Genomic DNA, 25,707 nt, shown 5'->3' with positions numbered 1-25,707 from the left:
GTAGACCCAAAGCATTCATCTATGTGTGTATATGAGCAAATAAGAGAGAATTGTATTTACATATGTGATTTTGCTGATGTTGAAGTAAGTTTGATTTTTCCATGAGTCAATTTATTCTTCATAAAAGAAGCAAGCTTACATCATACCTTTTAGCTATATGGTTCCCAGGTTCATTAGTAATTAAAAAAAAATTAAACCATTTTCTTAGGAAATTTTTTAAATTTCCTAAAATTTTTTAAGATACAGAATTTTTGAAGCATAGAAACTAGGCAAAATAGGGTTAACTTTTTCTTTCAGAAATAGTTAGTTGCTAAGAGACCACCAATAGATGTAATGATTCCAAGTTTCAGGCATCTCTTAAATAGGCTTGTATCTCTTTATCAAAGTTGTTTAATTCCTGTTCACACTAGACTATGTCATTAATAATTAAATGCCTAATGATTCTGTTCTCAGAAAATTTTAAATTTTGTTGGGGAGAAGAAAATAGTGTGTTAGAAAGCATCAAATTAATTTATTTACTTCAACATTTGTTAAGTGCCTGTTAGGTGTTGGGCCTGATGTCTGGCTCCAGGGATGCCGCATTGAACAAGATGTTGTTTCTGCCTTTTAGGAGTTTAACTTCTATTTGAGGAAAGGAACAATTAATTACAATGTAAAGTAACAAGTGTACATCATAGAAGGTACTTAGTATATGGTAAGTGAATGAATGATTAATGAATGAATGTTTAAAATGCTATGTAGAAAGTGCCCTGAGGTAAAGAGGATGGTTTACAGAGATGGTGAAGTTTGAGCTGTATATTGAAGAGTGAGGAGTAAAACTAAAGAGTGAGAAGGCTGAGAAGGTAGTACAGGACATTCCAGGTAGAGAAAAAAACATATGCAAAGGCATGAAGGTGCTTTGTTTTTTGTTTGTTTGTTTTAAGAAGGATAAAAGAGTAGGACAAATTCAAGGAAGGGAGACAAGTTGTATGTGACTGGCTCCGAACATGTGTGACAGAGTGGTGAGAAGTGAGCTGGACAGGAGGTCTGAGAGTGTTACGATTAGACTGACATTTTAGAAAGAAAACTCTGGTTAGAGTGTGGAGGATGGGCCAGAAAGAGGAAACCCAGAAGGCAGAGATGAATTAAAAGGGTACTGAATAAAAACAAGAGAAAATAGTGTCCTCCAGAATAGAGGGGAGAGAGACAGCAGGCTGTTGGAGATAAAATTTGACAGAACTTGGTGATTTCTTCCACACGAATGGGAGCATCCTGACTTTTAGGTTTCCATCATAAGTTAGTAGGTAGATGGTAAAGCTAGAAATCAAAACTAATGAATTAAAATTTTCACATACTAAATTTATGTTTGGGAGACCATATATATATATATATATTTTGGCTGCGTTGGGTCTTCATTGTCGCACATGGGCTTTCTCTAGTTGTGGTGAGCGGGGGCTACTCTTCGTTGCGGTGCGGGGGCTTCTCATTGTGGAGTCTTCTCTTATTGTGGAGCACAGGTTCTAGGCACACGGGCTTCAGTAGTTGCAGCACGTGGGCTCAGTAGTTGCAGCACACAGGCCCTAGAGCATGCAGGCTTCAGTAGTTGTGGTGCATGGGCTTAGTAGTGTGGCACGTGAGCTCTAGGCTTCAGTAATTGTGGCATGCGGGCTTAGCAGTTGTGGCTCGCGGGCTCTATAACACAGCCTCAGTAGTTGTAGTGCATGGGCTTAGTTGCTCCACGGCATGTGGGATCTTCCTGGACCAGGGATCAAACCCATGTCCCCTGCATTGATAGGTGGATTCTTAACCACTGCGCCACCAGGGAAGTCCCGAGACCTCAGATTTTTCAAAAATATACTGGAAACAGTTGGAATCCTGTATCCAGAAAGCACACAATGGTAGATGCTTGTGCCTTTGTGTGTAGGTGGTTTCTGAAGCTGTGAAAGTGGGCAGGGTCTCCAGGGAGAACCAGTACCATGAGATACTGAGAGCTCTGAAACTTACACTCTAAGGGCACTGTCAGAAAAAACAAAGATTATTTTTGAGGGGTTTCTAAAGTAACCCAAAATAAGTAATACAGATGTGTGAAAACCAATCTTTATATTTGACATCTGGTTAATGTCCCACAGGACTTTCAAAGAGTGATTCATTCACTGTGTTAAAAATTCAGCAATAAAAAATAAAGAAAATAAAAATTTGAGTTGTAAGATTTTTAAGTTAATACATTTGTTAAATCATTGGATTCATATTATTTATTTTAAAATCCAAACAGCCCAAGTCTGTTTTTCTTGTAATGAATATATGTGTGAATTAATTCTGTTAAATAGAGTAATACTTTCCCAGTGCCAGTTCACTGATCCTTTTTTCTTCTCACCTCAGAAGAAAAGTCTATCTCTTTCAAAAATGGCTTATGCTCTAAAATAAGTCTTTCAACTTTTACTTATACAATAAGAATATATTTCACATATCAACTGAGTAAACACATTTGTCTGTATGTGTGTGTAAAGCTGACACACATTTTATGAAACACTACTTACACTTGTTATATCTTATGATCTCTGATATTCTCTAGGATATTTTATTTTTTAAAAATCTGAGTACCGGGCTTCCCTGGTGGCGCAGTGGTTGAGAGTCCGCCTGCCGATGAGGCGACACGGGTTCGTGCCCCAGTCCTGGAAGATCCCACATGCCGCGGAGCGGCTGGGCCCGTGAGCCATGGCCGCTGAGCCTGCACGTCCAGAGCCTGTGCTCCACAACAGTGAGAGGCCCGCGTACCACAAAAAAAAAAAAAAAAAGTAATTTCTGTAACACCACATTGCTGTTTGTATTTGCAAACAAGACACCTCTCTCTCTAGAAGTAGCAGTAGTTGGTAAGTGTTCTGGTTATACACTTGTCTTCGAGGGATAAGAATGATGTTGTAAGGGCTGTGGTGTCATTAAGTTAGTTTTGCAATGCTGAGAAGGTTGAGTGAATGTTCCAGCAAAAAATGAAAATATATTCAGGAGTGTACTGGTTTGCTAGGGTTGCCATAGCAAGCCTGTGGCTTAAACAACAGAAATTTATTTTCTTACATTTCTGGAGGCTGGAAGTCCCAGATCAAGGTGTCATCAGGTTTAATTTCTACTCTCTTGTTTGCAGGTGGCTTCCTTCTCGCTGTGTCCTCATGTGGGCTTTTTTCTGTGTGTGCATATCCCTGGTGTCTCTCTTCTTATAACGGCAACAGTCATTTTGTATTAGGGCCACTCATGCAATCTCATTTAACCTTAATTACCTCTTTAAATGCTGAACTCTAAAATCAGTAGCATTCTGAGACGTATTGGGGATTAGGGCTTTAAAAATATGGGTTTGGGGGGGACACAATTCAGTACATAACAAGGAGTTTCTTATCATGAAAAAAAGGTAATCTCCTGCACATAGTTACCTGGACTGTGGATCAGTTTAGTGAAAATGAGAGCTAACAAAGAGATATTGACAGATAGAGCACTGATCCTGAATACTAATGTCAGCAGGATAAAGGAGGCAATAGGTGAGGAAATTGGAAGCACATTTTTATGATGTGGAGAAAGGAAGGACAAGACAGGAAGATGTGCTAAATTTGTTAGCCTAACCAGCCTCCCTAGATGCAAGCATAAAGTTGATGTTCAGAGCTCTGCAAAGTTTACATCTTGCTTCATGCCAGACACTGAGAAAGTCTAAATTAATAAAGCATGGAGTAAGTGATAGTAGGGATGTGGCAGATGAAGGCAGGCTCTCAGAGCATATCTTTTTGAGATAATACATAAAGTTAAAATGTTTGGAATATGTGTGTAATTTGAAGATACTGTTTTTCTAAAATTCCAAAGATTGTACTATTTTACATGGTGAATGTAGTAGAAAACTGAATATAACTCTCCTCATCATGTACTTTAAGTATTAGTTATTTCTTCCTTATTATGGATTAAATTTTCCTATTTTACATGTTTAGTAATTTTTTTTATTATATACTAGGCATTACGATCTTTATGTTGTTGAGAGTCTAGAATCTGTTGTCTTTCTTTAAAGAGTGTTGAATTTTGTTCTGGCAGGCAGTTAATTTACTGGCAAACAAGTTTGACCCTTTTCTTTTCTTTTTAAGCTTTCTTAAGGTGGGTTTAAACATTTCAGAAGTATCGTTGAATGCTCAGCATTTTCAATGTGGTGTTTTACTCTGCCTGTCAGAAGTTCTACATCTCTCAGTATATATTTAACATCTGGAGTATCTATTCAGCTCACAGCTCTGGCTCATCAGCTATTTTCTGCTGAGCTTCACAGTCTTCCTCTCTGCACTTGTAGCTTGTTATTCATCCAGTAACTTAAGGTGACCCTTTTGGGGGCTCATTTTTTGTGCAGTTATTTCTTTTTCAGTACCCAGCCCCGCAGGTTCCAACTATTTAAATGACACCAGACTCTGATTTCTGCCTCTTCAGTTGAGTGAAATCATTATGCCGGGCTTGAGTTCCATCTACCTCCCTGTGCTGCGGCCTGGAAAGTGCCACCAGTCAGAAAGACAGAGTGGTCCTGGGCTCACCTCTTGTATCTCCCTTTTTTCTGGAAGGATAGTCCTGCATTAACTACTGTCCAATGTGGAAACCAATTATTTCTTCCTGAGGAATTGAAAACACCTTTAACCTGAGTTATGATAAAATTAAATTCAGCTTTGTAGAGGTTATTTTTTTGCTGAGGTTAATTTCATATATTCATACTAATATTACTACTGTGTTGAAGAAGTTAAACATGGCTATATGTTAGCAACATATCAAAGATAAATCACACCAGTTTGAAACATTAATGTAAACCACTTTATAGGAACCCCATCCTGAGAAGGAGAAGCATGTTAAAATCGCTTGTGTTGAGAGAGGTGTTCTGAGGATGGTTCTACTAAAGAAAGTTTGTTTTCTTAGCTTTTGATGTCCTTGGGTAACAAAGTCAACATTCTTCTGCATTTAATGAAAATAGGTTTGGAAATAGCAACAGGTGTTTTGGTAATAAAAAACTATTCATGGCTTAAATCATTAGGGTGCCCTGTTTTCTTTATTATAATTACTGAAACAAGAGATTTTGAAATTAAACTGTTGCCCTGAGAATTGAAGAAGGGAGTCTAGGAAGTGACCTTATTGATCTTTGGACCTATGATGTTTAGTATAACAACTTAGAGTTAGTAGATTTTAAAATAATTTATTGTCCAAAAACGTAAACAAAACAGAAACATGTAGCTACTAGAAACCTAAGAATATCATTTGTATTGTCATCATAGAAATAACATATTAATAAATATAAAATAAATAAGGAAAAGTTAGACAAATTACTTTTTGAACGACTGTATAAGATTTTTTTTCATGAATGTCAAAATGTGCCAGTTTATTTAAATTTCCAATTTAAAAATGTTATGTGATATCTGTATTTAAAAAGAATGATTATTTACCTAAAAGTTACATGGATAGAATAAATAATTGTTTGAGAGATATTTAAAAATATTTCATGTGATCAGTGAAGAAAAACGTATAAATTAATTTTAGATAGAAGTTCAATAAATATTTCCTCCTTGGTCTGTCTTCTCTCCCTCCCCATCATTCTCCTCCGTCCCCTCTTCACCCTTTCTGTTTCTCTCTCCCCCTCCCTGCTTTCTGACTTTATTTTAAAAATAAATACATAAATTTGGATCTAATATTATTGTGTGTTATTGTGATCTACTGAAAAAAAAAGCCTTGAGGCCAGGTCTCCCAAAATGGTGAGATAGTGATCTGGGTAATCAGGCAGAAGTTCCAGTTACTTCCCTGAGAGATGACATTTGCATTTTGCCAGTGTATCTGGATAATTGCCTCTAAAGCCTGATTTTCTGTAACTGTAGAGGCATGGCATGAAGGTGTGTTCATACCATCCTCTTTCCCAACTTTGATACTTTATGATTGAATTGCTTATTTTTCCTTATTTGTGTTCTTTCTACTTCCCTAAATTCAGGATTCAAGGCAATTGTTTGAGTGTCATGATGGGCTTGACATCTATGTTGTTACACTGGCAGCCAAGGTCCAGCTCTTGGCAAGGTCTTAAATCCTGCATGATTATAGTGGGAAGCAGCAGCGCAGCACAGGGAGATCATCTCAGTGCTTTGCGATGACCTAGAGGGGTGGGATAGGGAGGGTGGGAGGGAGGCTCATGAGGGAGGGGATATGGGGATATATGTATACATATGGCTGATTCACTTTGTTGTACAACAGAAACTAATGCAGTATTGTGAAGCAATTATACTCCAATAAAGATCCATTAAAAAATAATAGTAAAAAATAAAAGTTTTGACAACATACAATATGAATGCACTTTAAAAAAAAAGAGAAAAATTTAAACCTTACAGAATTTCTAGTTGCTGCTTAAACCATTTTAAAAATGTACCAAGGGGCTTCCCTGGTGGCGCAGTGGTTGAGAGTCCGCCTGCCGATGCAGGGGACACGGGTTCGTGCCCCGGTCTGGGAGGATCCCACATGCCGCGGAGCGGCTGGGCCCGTGAGCCATGGCCGCTGAGCCTGCGCGTCCAGAGCCTGTGCTCCGCAACGGGAGAGGCCACAACAGTGAGAGGCACGCGTACTGCAAAAAAAAAAAAAAAAAAAAAAAAAAGTACCAAGTGTTAAGAAAGGAAGGTGATTTTTTTTTTTTATGTCTATTTTCTATTCCATTGTTGTTCCTAGATTATTATCCCTTATGGGTAGAGATTGTGTCTATTAATTTTTTTAAAGGGCAATTTTATAAAAGGCTGGTATCTATTTAATGCATGGTTTTCATGACATATATATTTAACTAATGATCTATATTAGTTTATCCATAAAGAACAATTACAGGAGTCTGTATACTGGCTCAGCCATTTATTAGCTTTGTGATCTTGGGTACTTAATGTCTCTTGAATGATTTCTCATATGGAATGATAATAGTGCCTATCTCATAGAGTTGTTGAGATTCAATGAGTTAATCTAAATGAAACACTAGAATAATGTAGCTAGGTATTTGCCATTATTATCAAAATAACAGCTAATTTATTCATATGCTAATATGTCTTAAAGTCTTACTGTTATCAGTGTTCTATGTAAGCAGTCGTACATCCTATGTGCTTCCTTATATAAACAGTAAATGCAAAGTATATGCATTCTGCTATGATCACAATGTTTGTCCCCCCAAGATTCATATGTTGAAATTCTAATGCCCAATGTTTAGAAGTGAGGGCTTTGGGAAGTGATTAAGTCATGAGGGTGGAGTATTCATGAATGGGATTAGTGCCCTTATAAAAGAGGTTCAAGAAAACTCCCTTGGCCCTTCTACCATGTGAAGAAGGAGAAAAAAGTCAGCAATATGCAACCCAGAAGAGGGCCTTCACCAGAATCTGACCAATCTTGCAAAATCAGAATTTAGAGGCAATTATTCAGATACACTGGCAAAATGCAATCTTCACCAATCTGACTAGCCTCCAGAATTGTGTGAAATAAATCTGTTGTTATGAGCTACCCAGTTTGTCATACTTTGTTATAGCAGCCCTAACAGACCAAGATACATTCCCATTTTCTTACTTAATATTATTTTGTTTCTGTTTGATTAAAAACAATAATGCATTTTCATTTAATAGTCTTATTAGAATTTAGAAATGTGACCTTTCAAAGTTGATTTTCTATTTTTGAAAGTATTTATTTCAATACATTTAAATGTTACTACACAAAGTGACTTAGACTTAGAAATTAGATCACTTAGAACACAATGATCTAGTCTAACCCAATAATTTTTGAGTTTAGGAAATTTAGGACTAGCAGAGTTATTTTTTAAATTTCACTATTAGATGGTGTCTTAGATGAGGATTAAACTGTGATCTCCTAATTCACATCTAGTGTACTTTTAACTACTCTGTGCTGATATTATAGGGCTCAAAAAAGGGGGAGAAGGTCTTTGCTGTCCGAATATTTGAACAGAAATATATTTAAAATTGTCTAAGATATCTGATTTGGATGATAAAGTTTGTGGGTATGTGTCTTTCTCCTGCCTGGTAACTACTCTCTCTGTCACTACCCTTCTAATAGCTCACAGATTAACATACATATCTAAGAAAGAATTGTATATTATGAGCAAAGAAACACATGCCTAATTGCTTTTGCTGTGTAAAAATGTACTCTTTTTAAGATGTGAAATATTTATGAATTGACAATAACAAATCTGCTAGAAGATTTAAAGCACTCGGAACTTTGGTTCTTTGACTCTACTCTGAGGTTATCATTGGTAACTGGTATTTGAGTTACTCATCATTAGCACTGCTGTGCTAATGGATTAACACCTGTTGAAACTTTTCAAAAACATAAGTAATAACCTATGACTTATTGCATCAGAATTTTTAACAGGTGAGGGCTGGGGTTTTACATTTTTTACTGCTGAGGATTATAAAATGCACCTCCTGTTGAGAGCTACTGCTATAAAAGATAGTTTTGGTGGTTGTGGGAAACGATTTAAAAAAACCCACCACCTAAAGAAAGTATGGTCCCTTGGTAATCTTTTATACTATTGCTACACCTGTATAGGAATCTTCTAATAATATCATTCCAAATATGTTGTAAAGAACACCAGTTCCTCAATATGTTAATAGGTTTGAGTAGGGAAGTTGGGGACGTATTCTATAAAGTTTTAGAATTACAAGTTTCAGAAAACACAAACTTCATATGTTTAAGATCTTCAGAATGTTAAAACAGAGTTGTTTCCCAATTCTTTTATGGATTCTTTTATGGTGGACTCTTTTGTATGTTCTACATACCAGAAACACATAAAACAAAAAAGCGTGGGAATATTCAGACTTAAAACTACATTAATTCTGAGAAATATTCCCACCAGAGGGATGACTGTGGGCAGGGGGACACATTAAGGTTACTGAATAAAAAATGTTGACACTTTCTCTCTATTAATACCAACTTAATTTGCCTACTTCTGAGTAATTATTTGACTCTTTTCAGTCATGATGAGTCAGAATGGAACTCAAAACCTTACTCTTCCCATTCCTGTTTCTGCTGAATCTGTACTCATCCTGAAAAATCATTCTTATACAATACTCTAAGATACTTTTACTAAACTATTAGAGTTGGCATTAAAGATGATATCCAAAAAAAAGTAAGTATTTTTTTTATGTTTCTGTTGAATCAGTACCTGAACCAGAAGTTTAAACAAACATTTTGTGCTGAGTCCACTCTAAGACAGTAACATCAGCTTTTACTCAAATGATTTATGAACTCATTAAATTTACCTTTTTTTCCTCTGCTGTTTGAATTGGTAAAATAAATCCAATGGCAATTATTTAGACAGTGAGTTTAACTCTTTGTATAGTCATCTACAATAATCATGTGACCAACAAGAAATGTGTTACTGTCTGTTGAATACTCATTCTTGAAAGTCTCCATTTCTTTCACCCTCGTGTTTCTATATTTTCTCTATCAAGTTATTTGTCTAAGTTTCTGACCAGTTATTTTTTTTTTTTATCTTTGGCCTTGGTTAGGCATAATACTTCTCACTTTTATTTAGGGCATTTACAGTTTTTGGTTTTCTAATTTATGTATAATCTATATGTATTTATATAGATATGGATCCATTTATCTATCTGAATAAACACCAACACAAGTACAGACTTTTTTTCTGCTTCTGTACTTTCCCGGCTGTGTTATGGTAACTTCCCTCTGTAACTGTGTTTCTTGGCTAAGATGTCTGGTAACCATTATTTACAAATAATATACTCTTTTGTACAGGGTTAGAATATTCTCCACAAGGGCATTTTAAATGCCAACCGTAGTTTAATGTATTAGGTTTTGAATTCAGTGTTTGCTTTATAATGAATATTACAGGCTGTTTTTTTAGAAGTTATGTTTATGGATAAACAAATCAGTCAAACTTTTATGTTTTTTTTAAAACTTATTTTTATTGGAGTATAGTTGATTTACAATGCTGTGTTAGTTTCAGGTGTATGGAAAAGTGAATCAGTTATGCATATATCCACTCTTTTTTAGATTCTTTTCCCATATAGCACAGGGAACTCTACTCAATATTCTGTAATGGCTTATTTTGCTATTTTTGCTTATGTTTAACTGCAAAAGGTTTGCTCTCTTTTAGAGTCTATTTATAAAATCTTCAGTATTTTCCTTGGTGATATTTTCATTCAACAATGATACGTTGAGCACCTACAACATACCAGGCAACATGATGAACTATTTTCCTAAATGTCAGTTTATTATGGATTAATTATAAACATCAAAAATGTGGGGAGACACAGCATTTACATCATTGGAAAGACATTACTTATATTGGTAGTCTTATCATTTTATACAAAATTATAATGCCTAAAAATTTCTAGCTCTTCATAGTAACAGTTTGTCCATTTTCATTTTTGACTAAACATCATGGTAAGTGCATCTGTGCAAAAGCTTGTTTTATGAATTTCAGGGAGAGTAAGACGCATAACTCTGTGAGGCCAGCTATTGGTATGATGTCCCTACTTCCCATTTCATGATTAAAATACCTTGAGAGATTGAAATTTGGACTAGTCGTTTATGAATTATAGTGAAGTGGCATCATATATATACTTAATTTAACCTTATTTAACTAAATTTTCTAGATAAATATAGATTTTACAAATGAAGAAAATCACAGTTTTAAATAGTTCTGCTGACTGCCTGCTATTCTACTTAACAAGTATATGTCTGCAGTGGTGGATATAATTAAGCCTGACAAGAGTAAATACCATTGTGAAAAACCTAGGAACAAGTATGACTAACTTTAAAGTTTGGGGCTATTGACAAGGAAACGGTAATTACTGATTTAGGTAGCCAAGCAAATAAGGTGATAATGTGACCCAGGAAAAAAAAAACAATGAAAAATTAATTTGGAACCAAAAAGAAATTTGAATAAGGAAGCATCAGAGGAACTGATACATCTTTCATAGAAGGTTAAGATAATGACATTAAACTAGAAGAAGTAGGAATTGAATCTTTCTGTATTGATGATGTGTTTAGATTATTGAAAACCTGGGGTGATTTTCTTTCTGAATGTAATTTCTCTATGAAACTATGTATGGCATTCATTAAGTAGTTATGTATGAACATTACCATACAGAGTTATATATACTGTGTATTATTGTACTTATTGGACAATTTAAGGAATTTTCAAGGGTAGTTTTGCTTAATTGTGATTGTTTGCCTTATTCACTGACTTTACAATAAAATTTAACCCCACTTTATCTACTTCTCCTTAGGAAAACCCAAAACAGTTTTTCTCTGTTTTCCTTCATCTGTGACCTTAATCACTCTTCTATACTGCAGTGATAGAAGGAGTAAAACGTACTATGAAGGCACAGAGAAGGGATATCTAATTGACACTTCTAAGGCCTCCTGACAGAGTAATATCTTTACTGAGATATCAAGGATGGGTGTGAGTTAGCCAGTGGGTGGTAGATGGTGGAACACTATTCCTAGAAGAAGATCACATGTGCAAAATTCAGGAGTAGAGAGAGAGGTAGAATGGAACATCAAACAAAATTCAGTAAGGCTGTAAAAGTAAGCTGAATCAGGAAAAGTAGGAGACAATAAAGTTTATTAGGAATTTTATCTTTTTCTTCAAGGCAGTAGAAGAGTACATGACTTGATCAAATTTGTATTTTTGGAACAATTCTCCTAGATGTTTTGTAGGGAATGAAGTGTAACTGCTTTGGCCATTTATAAGCTATAGCAATAATCTAGGTAAGAGATTATGGACGTACTGGGGATGCAGAGAATTATTAGACAAATTTAAGAACTTTTTAGGAGGTGCTGATTGGATGTGTAAGATGAAGTTTTGGAAGGCATCAAGAATGATTGTTTGGCTATTGGCAAGTTGTAGGGATAATGGCATTATGAAGGCTTTGTCCTGAGACTGCACATTACTGAGCAACATGTTGAAAATGATTGCTAGACAAGCTTCATAAACATGTGAAGAGTATATATTCTAACATGAAGATCTAACGTGAAGAGTATAGATTCATAATAAACTAATAAATTTCTGAAGTATTATTCTCTTTGTCAAATCAATGCCTAAAATATTTTTTGCTCTTATTTGTTTACTTTTGAGTATTAAGATGAAAGAATATACAAATTATTTGTTTAAAAATAAACACTTTACAGGGTTTTTATTGAAAAATTAAAAATCCATGAGCATTATGAAACAGTGTAAAATGTTTGGAAATGTAGATGTTTGGAAATGAAATTTCTGAAGAAAAACTTTCTCATTTGGGTAAAACATTTAACCCCAAACTAACTTAAAAGTGCTTCAAAATGGTCTGAAAGCACATTTCTTTTTCTTACCAAATTTAGATAATATTAAGGTAATCATTTTTAAAAAGCATAATAACTTAAATTGTAGAATCAAGGCATTTTTTTTTCCACCGGAAATAACTATTTGGTCTAACTTCTCCACACCTGATTTTGTGGATTAAAAATAAAAACCTTCACAGAATTGTTACGGGATTTACACTAAGTCATTAAGACGTTGATTAACAGAGTCAGGTTTAGGATCCTTGTGAAGTATTTTGCTAATTCTGTGTAAATGTTATCTTAGTTATTTGACCATTTGGCACATATTTTTTTCTTAATCCTTCTTAGTGAAAGTATTACTTTAATCACATTTGGTTTGAAAGATAGTTGGCACAACATGCCTAGCACCACAGATCTGGAAATCTCCCTTTTGAAAAGCATCCCACAGTTGTCAAGGGACACCTCGGAAATTTAACTTCATATTTGCCTCTTCATACAACTACTCCAAACTGGCTAAGTGATACCAGAGAGGCATTTACCTCATTGTAAAGGAGTTTAAATAAGTGCAAATAAAGCACTTTTTCTTAATGTATCAAAGTTATTCTAAATCTAAGATTAAGCAAATACTAGCAAAATGAAGTGGGAAAGTCTATCATGTCACAGAACCACAGTCAAGTTCTTCTTCTTACCCCTGTGAATATTCAAAGAAAGGGTTTGTGCTGCAGGTTAATGACTCTTACCTACCCAATTCATCAGAAGAGGAAATAGAGGTAAATTTAATGAGTTTATAAATCATTTGAGTAAAAGCTGATGTTATTGTCTTAGAGTGGACTCAGCACAAAATGTTTGTTTAAAACTTCTGGTTCAGGGGGCTTCCCTGGTGGCGCAGTGGTTGAGAGTCCGCCTGCCGATGCAGGGGACACGGGTTCGTGCCCCGGTCCGGGAAGATCCCACATGCCGCGGAGCGGCTGGGTCCGTGCGCCATGGCCGCTGAGCCTGCGCATTCGGAGCCTGTGCTCTGCAACGGGAGAGGCCACAGCAGTGAGAAGCCCGCATACCGCAAAAAAAAAAAAAAAAAAAAAAACTTCTGGTTCAGGTACTGATTCAATAGAAACATAAAAAAAAAAAACTTACTTCTTTTGGATATCAGCTTTGATGCTAACTCTAATAGTTTAGTAAAAGTATCTTACGAGTATTGTATAAGAATGATTTTTCAGGATGAGTACAGATTCAGCAGAAACAGGAATGGGAAGGGTAAGGTTTTGAGTTCCATCCTGACTCATCATGACTGTAAAGAATCAAATAATTACTCAGAAATAGGCAAATTAAGTTGGTATTAATAGAGGGAAAATGTCAACATTTTTTATTTTGACTTGCTAGTTACACTAGTGATCTTGTCCTAGTTCTAACCAGTTCACCTAGAGTCACTGCAGATAATATAATGGTAACACATTATTAAAATAGAAACAAACTGGAAGATTCCCTGTATCATTTCATTAGTTTTTGTATTTCACTTATTTTTGTCCATTTTTTTCAGTTATACTAGTTCAATAAAATCCTCCTGAAGCTATGTAAAATGTCCAGGTTTTATTAAAAGTTGGCCAACATAAAAGAGGATGAAAATTTTAAAAAGCTTTAAATCTATTAAGAAAATGCTGGAAAAAATGTCTTAAGTTGACAGAAGTCCATACCTGACTCATGTACAACAATGAAAGCTTTATGTTGGCTCCAAACATTGCATGATGTAGGTCATAGGCAGAGACCCCTTCATAAAGCTGGTGAAAGCTGAAAAATTGTGGTTTTGTTTTCTGAAAGCTTATTAACCATTAAAATGACTTTCCAGTGTTTGTTATTTTGAATCATAAAATAATATAAATTGAAGGCTAATGTTGCTCTTTCATAAACTGCTTTTCCCTACTAATATTTTTATTTTCTTAATGTTAACTGGACTGGCAGCAGCAGGCATAGCTAATCGATAGTGTAGTATTTTATGTAGATTTAAAATAATTTTTTAAAAGTTATTTTTAACTCTATTAGTATTTGAGAATTTATGCCAATCAACTAACATTTATTGAGGAATTATTATGTATTAGAGACCATGCTAGTCCGTCTTATACCAACAGTGAATTAGACAAGCTCAGCCCCTGCCTTCATGGAGTTTTATAAATATTAGATAAATTATTAAAAGTATGATGAAATCTACTAAGGATGTTGTGGGGACTTATGAAGGACTACTAGTCTTTTAATTTTCTCCTTTGGGAAACCTACTTCAGAGCTGGCTGATACTAACAATTATGCTTTCAAAAGAAATACCCATACAAGAAAAAAAAAAACAAACCAAAAACCCAGAATGAGAAATCAGGTTACAATTGGTGTTTCATAATGAAAAAAGAGGAATTAAAGCTTCACAGATTAATTTGGAAAACAGTAAAAGGTTGGAAAATTCTGCCTACCTTAGAACTTTCAAATCCATGCCTTTATAGTTGCTTGTGTAACTAATGGCTTTCTTGCAAAAATAGTTGTGTCTTTCTGCCCTTCAATTATACACTTTTTGAATACATGGTGATGGTGTCTTTGGGATAGTGCCTGACACATAGAAGCTACTCAATAAATATTTGTTGAATAAGTGAAAGAATAAATGAATCCTTAAGATTTCAAGAACTGAGTTCATTTAATATTAAAATTCTTAGAAATATATTTTTAAGTGGATTGTTTTGTAGATATGGAACAAAACTTAGTATATTCAACTTATATTTTTTTCTACACTGTGAACACTTCTGAAGCCTGTATTTTATCTTTAGTGGCCCACCCTGCCTCTGATATTGAAAGTATTGGATTTCCAAAGATGACCTTTTGGGTTACCCCAGTGTCAGTAAGTATTTGTCATTAAGTCTGACTCCCATCTGTGCTGGCTAAAAGAGGAGCCTGACTTTTGGAAAAGTGTATGCATATGGATGTGCGTGCATACATACACTTTTAAGTGTTTAGTGAGATGTTAATTATCAGTTTATTTGGTGATTGCTAATAATAGGTTAGACCATTGACCTTCCGTGTAAGATGGTCATCAGTTATTCAGGTTAGATTGTGAAAGCTGGGTAGAAACTGATTACAGATTTAGAAAAGGGCTATTTGACGGTGAGGAAAAAATAATGTTTGCTTGTTTGGTCAGATTAGAAATTTACTACCTCAAGATAAGTCACTTTAAGATACTGCTTATTGAAGTATGGTGTGACAAACCTTATCTAAGCTTTTTTTGCTTATCTTTATACCTGTCAGTAAGACAAACTACAGAGGCACACTGGTTGGTTATTTTCCTTGGTGAAAGAAAGAGTATGTTTTTTGAAGTTTCAGATCTACTTAGGGTAGTATTTTAAGGTTTGGATTTTGGTTTTTCCCCTCAATATTTTACATCTTTCGAAAGAAAACACAATGACTTATTGATTCTAACACTTAATAAACATTTATGAAATGAATAAATGAATAAAATAGCAAAAAACAGCCACAGCAGGCTGGCTGATCTATATTCATAACAGATGATAGTTCTGTGACAGTTGGGTTATTTTGAATTTGGAAAACCATGAATTTATTTTAATTTTTTAAATTTAATTTTTATGTGCCTAAGAAGCTATAGAAGATAGCCTGAAAGTTCTTCAGATTCACCTAAATGAATCTGAGTATACAGGTGTTGAATTATAATGCTATATACCTGAAACTTATATAATAGAAAATAATAATAATAAACTTTTAAAATTAAAAAAAATGAATCTCAGTTTGATCTTTTGTAAGGGCACACACATTTTGTTAATAATACTTATTGCTGATATCAAATATTTCTGACAATATCAAATATTTCTGACACTATGATTTATAAAACAGTTATATTATCCCATGTAATCATGGTTAATATACATTTTTTCACAGAGGAACTTAGAGATCCTGTAATACGTCAAAGGTAAATGGCAGAAATAAAGATCCCAACCCAGGTCTTCTGATTGGATTTTTCCCTATACTTCTTCTGAGGTCCATAAGTAAATAAGTTTTGATTAAAAAAATAAGATACACATTTCAAAATAGGAGTTCAAGTCATCACATTTCTCATGTATAACACGATTGGGTAATACATTAGGAATATAGCAAACTATAAGGCATGGCCTCTAGCTGTTGAGTGTTCATAATCTATTTGGGAAATAGGAGATATACATAAAAAGAATAACAATACAAGATAGTATGTGGAAAATGAGTGGTTCAACCTATAAGCCCTATAGAAAAAGGAGAGATTGCTATGGATTGGAACTACTAGGGGTGACTGAAATGGGCTGTGCTGAAGGGGAGCACATAGTTGAGCCAATAGAGGATTGGAGGACATTCAAGACAAGGAAAGTAAGGAACAAAAAGGGAAGATGTAGGAAGCCTGGAGCCCTTGGAATAGTTTATATACTATGGTAGAAGGTTTGTGGGAGGTATGGTCAGAGAGGCAGGTGAGGGTCATGTTGTAGGGAGATTTGAATGTAGGACTAAGATCTTAGGACCTTATTTTATAGGTGATGGGGAACCACTCAAAGTTTTTTGTTTGGATATGGCATATTGTAAATAGCATACATTTTTTTTCTGCTCCAGGGACCTGAAGATCAGAGCCTTCTTCATTCCGTAATTTAAGAGCTAAGGAGCCATTGCCATGAATAACATGCCTCAGGACATTAATTTTTTTGTGTGGGAGGGAAGTGGGTTCAGGGGCTGGAGATAGGTGTATATGTTTGGTGGGGGCCCAGAAGGAGAATGGTGACAATCTCCATTACAGTTCCATAGAATCTTTGTGTATGTGAAGATATGTATATTATGAAGAAGGAAAAAAATCCATAGATATGAGATAATAAAGAATCCCTAATAAAATTAATTATAAATCTGAAAAATGATTTTTAAAAATATCAATATTTAGGTGTTTAATCATCAGAGACTTAAGTTTACCAGGTAGTTTAACTCATGGGGCTTAGGCAGTTTAGCCAACAGTGTCATTTCACTTCAACATTGAGAGCACCCAGGAAGGCCAAGACTCTGCCCCACTCATGTCTGAACCACTGCTGCCAAGCTCCTGTAGTTCTTCTGTCAGATGAGAAGAAGTGTGGCTTTCTGTGGAGCCTCCTTTTACAATAACAAGGCTTGTGTAAAGATTCCCCATTTTCTAGATGCAGTGAAGCTAATTAGAAATTGAAATTCATCCCACAGCTCTGCCAATCAGTATTTCAGCTGTAGTAAGTTAATTGGCAATAGTTTTTTCTTTTCTTTTCTTTCTTTTTCCTTTTCCTTTCTTTTCTTTTCTTCTCTTCTCTTTTCTTTTTTTTAATTTCCTGGAAATGGTGAAAGACACATTGTTATGACAAAGAAACTGATGATAATATTAAAAACTGAGAATTCTGGTTGTGGAATCTCAGAAAAAAGCTCCCCTGTCAATATCAGATTCATACTCTTATGCCTGGATTTGAAAGCTTGCAAATTTATTTAACATGTCTCTCTATCTTCTTTTTCCTTCCTCTCCTTACCTGCTGCCCATACTTATCCAGTCTCATTTCCTGCATCTTTTTCTCTCATGAACACTCCTCCAAACAGGCCACGCTCCTTCTCATTACCCTTTGAACATTTGTTATTCTTTCCAACTATATTCAAACTCTTCCTCACAGCTAAAATGAATATGTATTACCTGGTAAACTTAATATAAATTGATTTTTTTACTTAAAAATGGCATGCAAAACTTGAAAGTGAAAACTTTCTCACCATTAAAAATATGTAGGGTTATGAATAATATAGACATTTTGGAAGTTCCATATTTGGCTTTGTGTAGATGTAGTTCAGATATCTTCTGTTGTATATAAAACAGCTTTGCTTGTTTTGAGATCCAGAATCATTGTTCAAGGCATCCAGAATCAGAATAGAAATAAAGTATACAGCCTTGAGACCAAATGGAATGTGAGGACCAAACATCAGCACAAGTAGTGGAGAGAGGTGGGATGGCTTGAAATTTGAGGAGTGCTCGAGCTGAGCAATTTAACACGTAGGTACCAGATGTTTGGAGTAGCGCCTCATTTTCCTGCTTACTGGCATTGTAGTGCGAAGAGGAAAGGATAAGATGGAATGTTTTCCTTTTTTAAAAGGCTATATAATTATTCTCAAAACTTCGTGTTAAAGACATATATATTAAGTGAATCTATTACAATATGATTCGCTATTGCATGTATGTAGTAAACTGAAGGGAAAACTGTTTCTCATGGTGCAAACACAAACCAGAAAAGATATATTTGGTTTAACCAGTAATTAAGCTTATGTGGTAGTCATTTTTCCTTATGGCAGTGTTACAGAGAGCTACACTGTAACTGTAAAGAGAAAGGAATAAACATGATGCAGTAAACTGACGTGAAACTCTTGGTTATACAAAACTCTTAAGTTCTTTGTGGTACATAATGGTAGCCACCAAGAAGTTTAAACTGTAGGAATAATAATAAATTATCAGATTAGGTTTTCCCACATATACAATTATCAGCTAAATATTTACTAACAAGTAAAGACAAAATAATTCATGAACTTGTTCTATAAGCTTGAAGAAATTCCAGCTGTGTGTCTTTTTAGGTGTTCCAGTCACCCCCTCATATAAAATGTTCACTTTTGACAAATATAAAGATTCCTGAGGTAGGAATGGCAATTTTTCCTGGCATCAGGCAACCATAATCGTCCAGAGTTCACAACTAGACACAGAACTACTTGAAGATTTAGCACAGGGCATCGTCTCTAAGAGTAAACAGACCTCATTGGATTCTTATAGCCTGTTCATAAAATGGTGGGGAGTATCTCTAAAATATTTTAGCCAATTTTTGTATCTTAAATGCCTTTAATTTTACTCATGAGAGCTCATATGCAATATTCATCATGCATATTTTCATACCTTGTTTTCACCAATAGATACACATTTTTGTCATTCAGTATACTAATTAGTGAATCATCAGTTATTGAGATGTAAATAAAATAAGTGCCTCTAGTAGCCCCCTCAAGTATATAGACTTTATTATTAGAATCCCAGAAAACTACTCCTGGTCCGTAATTCTTGAGTAGATGCCACGCTCTTACTAATACACACCTTTAATCACATTGAATTTTAAAATAAATTCTAGGCATTATAACAAATAATATAACCATTTGACGTATAAAATACCCTATTGGGTGCCAATGCGTAAGTTGTTATCTGGAGTTTTGAAATGAATGGCAGAACTTTTATGTAACTTTATTTTTTAAAAGTTCACCTTACCTTTTAATTTGAACTTAACATTCTTCCCTCATAATGTCTAACATGTCATTAAATGCAATCTTTCTCCATTTTACAAGTCTATCTACAGTTGAAGCATCCTCTAACTCTGATAATTTTGCTAGTTTTATTCATAGACAAGATTGTACTTTGTTGATTGCTTATGTGATTGAGTAAACCCTGTGTAAGAGCTGACTGGGTGAGAAATCAGAATTATCTTCCTTAGTCACCTCATAGCTTAATAAAAATCAGGGTATCATTCAGCTGGAATACATTCAGAGAAAAACCCCTTTTTATTTAACTTTCTTTATTCCCAATACATTTTTAGAGGTTAATAAAATAATGTATAAGAAATCTAATGGAACTTACATGTCTTAATAACTTAAGCAGCTTTGGAAAGTAAAATATGCTTTGATGAACATTCAGTTAATATTTTATCAATAAGTAATTTGCCTACCAAGCAGAAATATTTTTTAATTGTCATAATGATAAAATATAAAAGCAAAAGTTGGGCTTCCCTGGTGGCGCGGTGGTTGAGAGTTTGCCTGCCGATGCAAAGGACGTGGGTTCGTGCCCCTGTCCGGGAGGATCCCACATGCCGCAGAGCGGCTGGGCCCGTGAGCCATGGCCGCTGAGCCTGCGCATCCGGAGCCTGTGCTCCACAACGGGAGAGGCCACAACAGTGAGAGGCCCATGTACTGCAAAAAAAACAAACAAACAAACAAAAAAAAACACAAAAAACAAAAAAAGCAAAAGCTGTGTGATTTGGGCAAGTTACTTAACCTCTCTAAAGTCTTGGTTTCCTCATAAATAAAATGAAGTTAGTAAGTACTTCACAAGGTTAAAGATGAATAAGATAATATTTACAAAACCCATAGCAAAGTGTCCAGCACATACATTCTCAAAAATGGTTGTTAGTTCCAGGAAAAAAAATCCAAAGAAGCATTTCAAGAGAGTGGTCAGGAGTGTCCAAGTGATGTCAGGTCACTCAGAGAAACCTGGACTGCACAGAATGAGAACTGAAAATGCAGACTTTTCTTCTAGAATGTGATATATGTGTGCCTGAACAACTACTCACTCTGCAAATTAGCACACTAAAATTAATAGAGCTTATGGGGAAAAAAAGTTAAGTTTTGGGCAGAGCACTTAAAGTCTATGCAGCTTTACATTGTTGTTGTTAGTTCTCCAGTTACAATCCTAATAAAAACATCAACTCCATTAAATCTCTAACAACATTTGCACCAAGCATCACAGTCGGCTAACCCTTTGCATCATCATACTTCCTTTTAAACGGAGGAGATAGGAGGTATTGAATGCATTTGATTACACTAGTTTCATCAAAATTAAACATTTGATTTGAGATACAGGGAGAAATGTCTTCACAGCTCTTTAGGTGTAATTGCAGCTTCAGCAGAGAGCTTAACTTTAGAAAAGTATATAGGGTTCTTGACTCCACTAAACCAGCCCGTTTGTGCTAACGGGATGGACTTGTATAGGATTTTTAGACACTCATCTCCACTTTTTAAGGCCTTTATATATTGCTAAGGTTTTCTCTTTAATTGGGGTGAAAGCTTGCCCCTGATCACTTTTAAACATTAACAAGCTGGAAAAAAATCATATGAACCAACAGGACATCCAGAGTCCAAATTATACTGATATTGTTCATGATTTACCAATAGCAAAGGAGCTCTTTTTTACAGAAATATGTGTTATAGAGAATATACTGTGTATTGGATGAAACAATGAATATTCTGAACTCCCCTAAAGCTCTTGGCAATTAAGTTTTTCATAGAGAATAAAGGAATATAAATCAAGCCTGTTTCTATTGTTGCTTCTGTTTCATGTATATCAAACATTTTTCAGAGTAATTTAATGGTTTAGCCACATTAGAGACATCTGATAGTATTTTCTTACATTTTTCTTGTGCTTATTCCCTACAGTTGGCTAAAAAGTTTATGAAAATTATCTCTGGATCACTAGAAGTCCCCATTCCTGCTAACAATTACTGTTTTGCTGTCAGTTTGATTCATTATTTCCATAGCAGTATCCCCCCCACCAAACACCTTTTAGAGTTGCCTCTAATTCAGTTTTATCTATGCATTTGAGAAGGTTGTTGTTCAAGATAGGCAAAGACTGTTTTGATCAAGTTGTTCCGTGTGTACAATATACTTCAGATTTTATATTGGTATTAAAGTATTATATACTATCTAACTAGCTCACTTCACCAAATCTGAATAAATTTAAAAAGTAATTTTGCTATATTTCAATGTGTCACTTTATATCAGTGCTCAAGCGGCAAGTTGATACTGTGCTCAAAAATTATATGCATAATTTTGTTGGGTCACATTTTTATGTGATTTTATTTTAGCTACTGTAAGAAGAGATGATTTCATTATTTCAAGTCCTGATGTCACTGATATTGCACCAACTAGAAAGAGGAGGCAGCGGATGCAAAAAAATCTTGGGACAGAGCCTAAAATGGCTTCTCAGGAGCATCAGCTTCAAGAAAAGGAAAAGTAAGTCATTTTATTCTTTGCCAAATAGTGAGATGACATTTAAAAATCTAATATATAATCTTAAAATTATATTTTTATTTCTGAATTTACTTATGGCTATTTTTAAGAACAAAAATTATGATTTTGGAAATTGGAAAATGTTTGAATCCATTTATTTTCTCTGGTTTTTGGTTAATTCCTATTAATATTTAAAGTGGAAGTGCTAAAAATATAAGTAAATTTTTTTCCTTGTGGTTTTATGGATTAATTAGAAATGGCATGTAGGATACTAAAAACATTAGAATCCAGCTTGTGTTCAGTAAAGAACTTCGATCGAATTTACTGCTTTAATTTTATTTATTTATTTATTTATTTATGGCTGTGTTGGCTCTTCGTTTCTGTGCCAGGGCTTTCTGTAGTTGCGGCAAGCGGGGGCCACTCCTCATCGCGGTGCGCGGGCCTCTCACTATCGCGGCCTCTCTTTTTGCGGAGCACAGGCTCCAGACGCGCAGGCTCAGTAATTGTGGCTCACGGGGCTAGTTGCTCTGCGGCATGTGGGATCTTCCCAGACCAAGGCTCGAACCTGCGTCCCCTGTATTGGCAGGCAGATTCTCAACCACTGCGCCACCAGGGAAGCCCGAATTTACTGCTTTAAAGAGACTCATAGAACATTCGGCTTAGCCACTTGATTTGATTATGTTTGGTATTTTTTCAAGTAAAATGTCTCTTTGTAGTAATCAATTTATTCCTATTAGATTTTGGAATTATAAACTGTATTTTCGCTGTTTTTCACTTTTTGCTTCAGACTTCCCTCCTTCAGTATACATCCCAATTTAGTTGTCATATGTTGAGGTGTTGGGATAACTAACATTTCATTGCAGTAAAACAGTCTGCATTTATAAGGAATATTATCAGTTGAATCCAAAATGAATGTACAAATCATTTGTACGTGTGTGTGATATATATATATATATATATATATATATATACCCTAAGGTTTTATTTCTTTTTCTCTAAACTTTTTATTAATTTAGCAAATGGTAGTTGAAATATAGCCTTGTGACAGATGATATTACAGACCACTGGTATTCAAAGTATAGAATGAGGATCTGAGGGTTCCCAAGGCCCTTTGTGGTGATCCACAGGGTCATCCCTTCTTCAGTTCCATAGCTATGTGAGGCCAGATTTTCTTCATATATTTTAATTAAAATAATTGTCATATCTGTTTGAATGCAGAAGCTAATGAGAATCTAACTGTTTTCATTCAAGCCAGCCATCAACAGATTTGCAAAACATTGACCTCACAAGATTTTTTGTTTGGGAAATATAATGATTTTTGTAAAGAATGTGTTATTCATGTTATCATATACTCGGTTTATTATTTTTTAAAATTATTTAATGCATATTTTAAGTTTTTCTCAGTTTTTATTTTGAATATGGCAAATACAGTCCACATGAACAAAAGTTCTTGAGGTCCTCAAGAACTTTTGAAAGTGTAAAGGGGTCCTGAGAGCAAGAAGTTTTAGGATTCTGTTATAGACAATGAGGATGCCAAGACAGGCATAATCCATGCATTCAGGAAACTGAGCCTGATAGGAGGGAATTTTCGAGTTTCTTGCATAAAAGTTTGCATTGTACAGTTAATAGTGGCATTGTTTTGTTGTCTGTTTATCATTGGGTTTTGAGTTTATAGTTGCATTACCATGGCTTATTAACCATTATATCCCATTAAATTTAGCTAGGAAGCCTGACTTCATTACTTGTTTTCAATTCTAAGCATATGCTGGATTTCAAACATTTCTGTCAGTCGCTCACAATGGTATTTCCTCTGTATCTCCTGCAGTAGTCTCTCAGTATAATTTACATTCATTGTATGACTACCACATGATTTCACATTGTCTAAGGAAATGCCCAGTAGTTACTGTTGTTTGTTGAGAACAAAATAATTGTGGCTATGGCTTTCCCTCATTCATTCGTTCATGTATCATTCTTTTAACATATGTTTACATGCTGAGCAAACTTGACACAGTCCCTGATGTCATAAAGCTTAGTCTATGTGAGAGGAGACAAACGTTACTCATATGATTACATAGATACGAGGAGTACAGTAGTGGAGTAGAGAGCAGAGATTTAGGCAGAGGAAACAGCCTGTAAACATGTGCTGAGGTGGACTGTGTGAGGGTGAGGGCAGTGGAGAGGGAGCAAGGAAGGGAGGGATTGCGATGAGGCTGAAGGCTGCTCAGAGGCCAGTCCTAGCTGGGCTGTGTGACCCTTGTTAAAAATTCAGCCTTTTCTCATGTATATGATAGCATTTCTGGTTCTCACATCGCAGAGGATTTTTCTTTTGGTTTTCCCTACCTTTTGATATTGCTTTTTGACTCTTCTTAAGGGTTATCAAAATATTAGATTGACTAGAAGTCTCTGATATTTTAGTCATTATTGTGTCTTCTTAGATATAGTCATTTAAAATTATCTAAAGCTATCGTCCTTCCTTTCTTTTTCATTTTTTAATTCTGCTTTCAAACTGCTGAATGTTGTACAGTTTTGGATTCCCAATAATAAAACTTTAATTCTTTTGAAACACAGGAGACTAGAAAATTGAAAACATACTGAAACTTATGTAGAGTACTCAAAAGGATAATAGCCTAAATTGGCATGTGTTAGCAGTCCTGAGGTGCAGAATTGTACTGACATTTTGCCTTTTTCTTTTTTTTTTTCGGTAAATATGAATTGTTTTCAGGAATATTTTTAGATCTTTGATGATCTCCCGCTTTTAGTAAGACTCTGAAATCCTTGAATCTGGTATCTATTGATAAATATTCATTAAAATTTTTAGTGTGACTAATCCACACAATATGATTATACTTGGGAAACCCTCATCCTGTCTGTCAACTAGCGTCAACACTAAGAGTTATTAGTCAACATAACCATGTGGTATACATTCCTTGCTATTTACTATCTTACATCACTTGAAATTATGATTTGTAGAGTTGTTTGGTATGTCCTTTTAATTCTACATATTAAACAAAATGAACCAGCTGACAAAGACTACAGAAACTGTGAACTTATTTTCATCCTTATATACTTTATTAATATCATCAGGTAAAATTCTGAGTGTAAACAATTTAAAATCACTTTCTATAAATATACAATGGCATGGACTTCCCTGGTGGTGCAGTGGTTAAGAATCCGCCTACCAATGCAGGGGACACGGGTTTGAGCCCTGGTCCGGGAAGATCCCACGTGCTGTGGAGCAACTAAGCCTGGGTGCCACAACTACTGAGCCTGCACTCTAGAGCCCGCGAACCACAACTACTGAGCCCATGTGCCACAACTACTGAAGCCCATGTGCCTAGAGCCCATGCTCTGCAACAAGAGAAGCCACTGCAGTGAGGAGCCTGTGCACCACAATGAAGAGTAGCCCATGCTGGCTGCAACTAGAGAAAGCCTATGTGCAGCAATAAAAACCCAATGCAGCCAAAAATAAATAAATTTTAAAAAGTAAATTAAAAAAATATATATATATATATACAATGACACAATATGTATTTAAATTAAATAACACTATATTTGGGCTTTATTAGACACCCAGCTTAAATTTTTAATGCTTTATCATATAACATAATAATTGAGGAAGAATTT

General features: G+C 35.1%; 1 protein-coding gene across 1 annotated transcript in view; it reads left to right on the top strand.

Moving 5' to 3' along the window:
* The window catches only part of XRCC4 (X-ray repair cross complementing 4), a gene marked incomplete at both ends in the record, with an annotated part of 238,159 nt that overhangs the window by 123,645 nt on the left and 88,807 nt on the right, over positions 1 to 25,707 (top strand). Inside the window, one exon of the mRNA XM_079703932.1 lies at positions 21,939 to 22,086. Within this exon, the coding sequence (XP_079560058.1) occupies positions 21,939 to 22,086 (148 nt within the window). The remainder of the gene's footprint in view (positions 1 to 21,938; positions 22,087 to 25,707) is intronic.

Source organism: Hyperoodon ampullatus (assembly GCF_949752795.1).
Source record: "Hyperoodon ampullatus genome assembly, chromosome: 4".
In the NCBI taxonomy this organism is placed as follows: domain Eukaryota; kingdom Metazoa; phylum Chordata; class Mammalia; order Artiodactyla; family Ziphiidae; genus Hyperoodon; species Hyperoodon ampullatus.
This window is presented reverse-complemented; position numbering and strand designations above follow the sequence as displayed.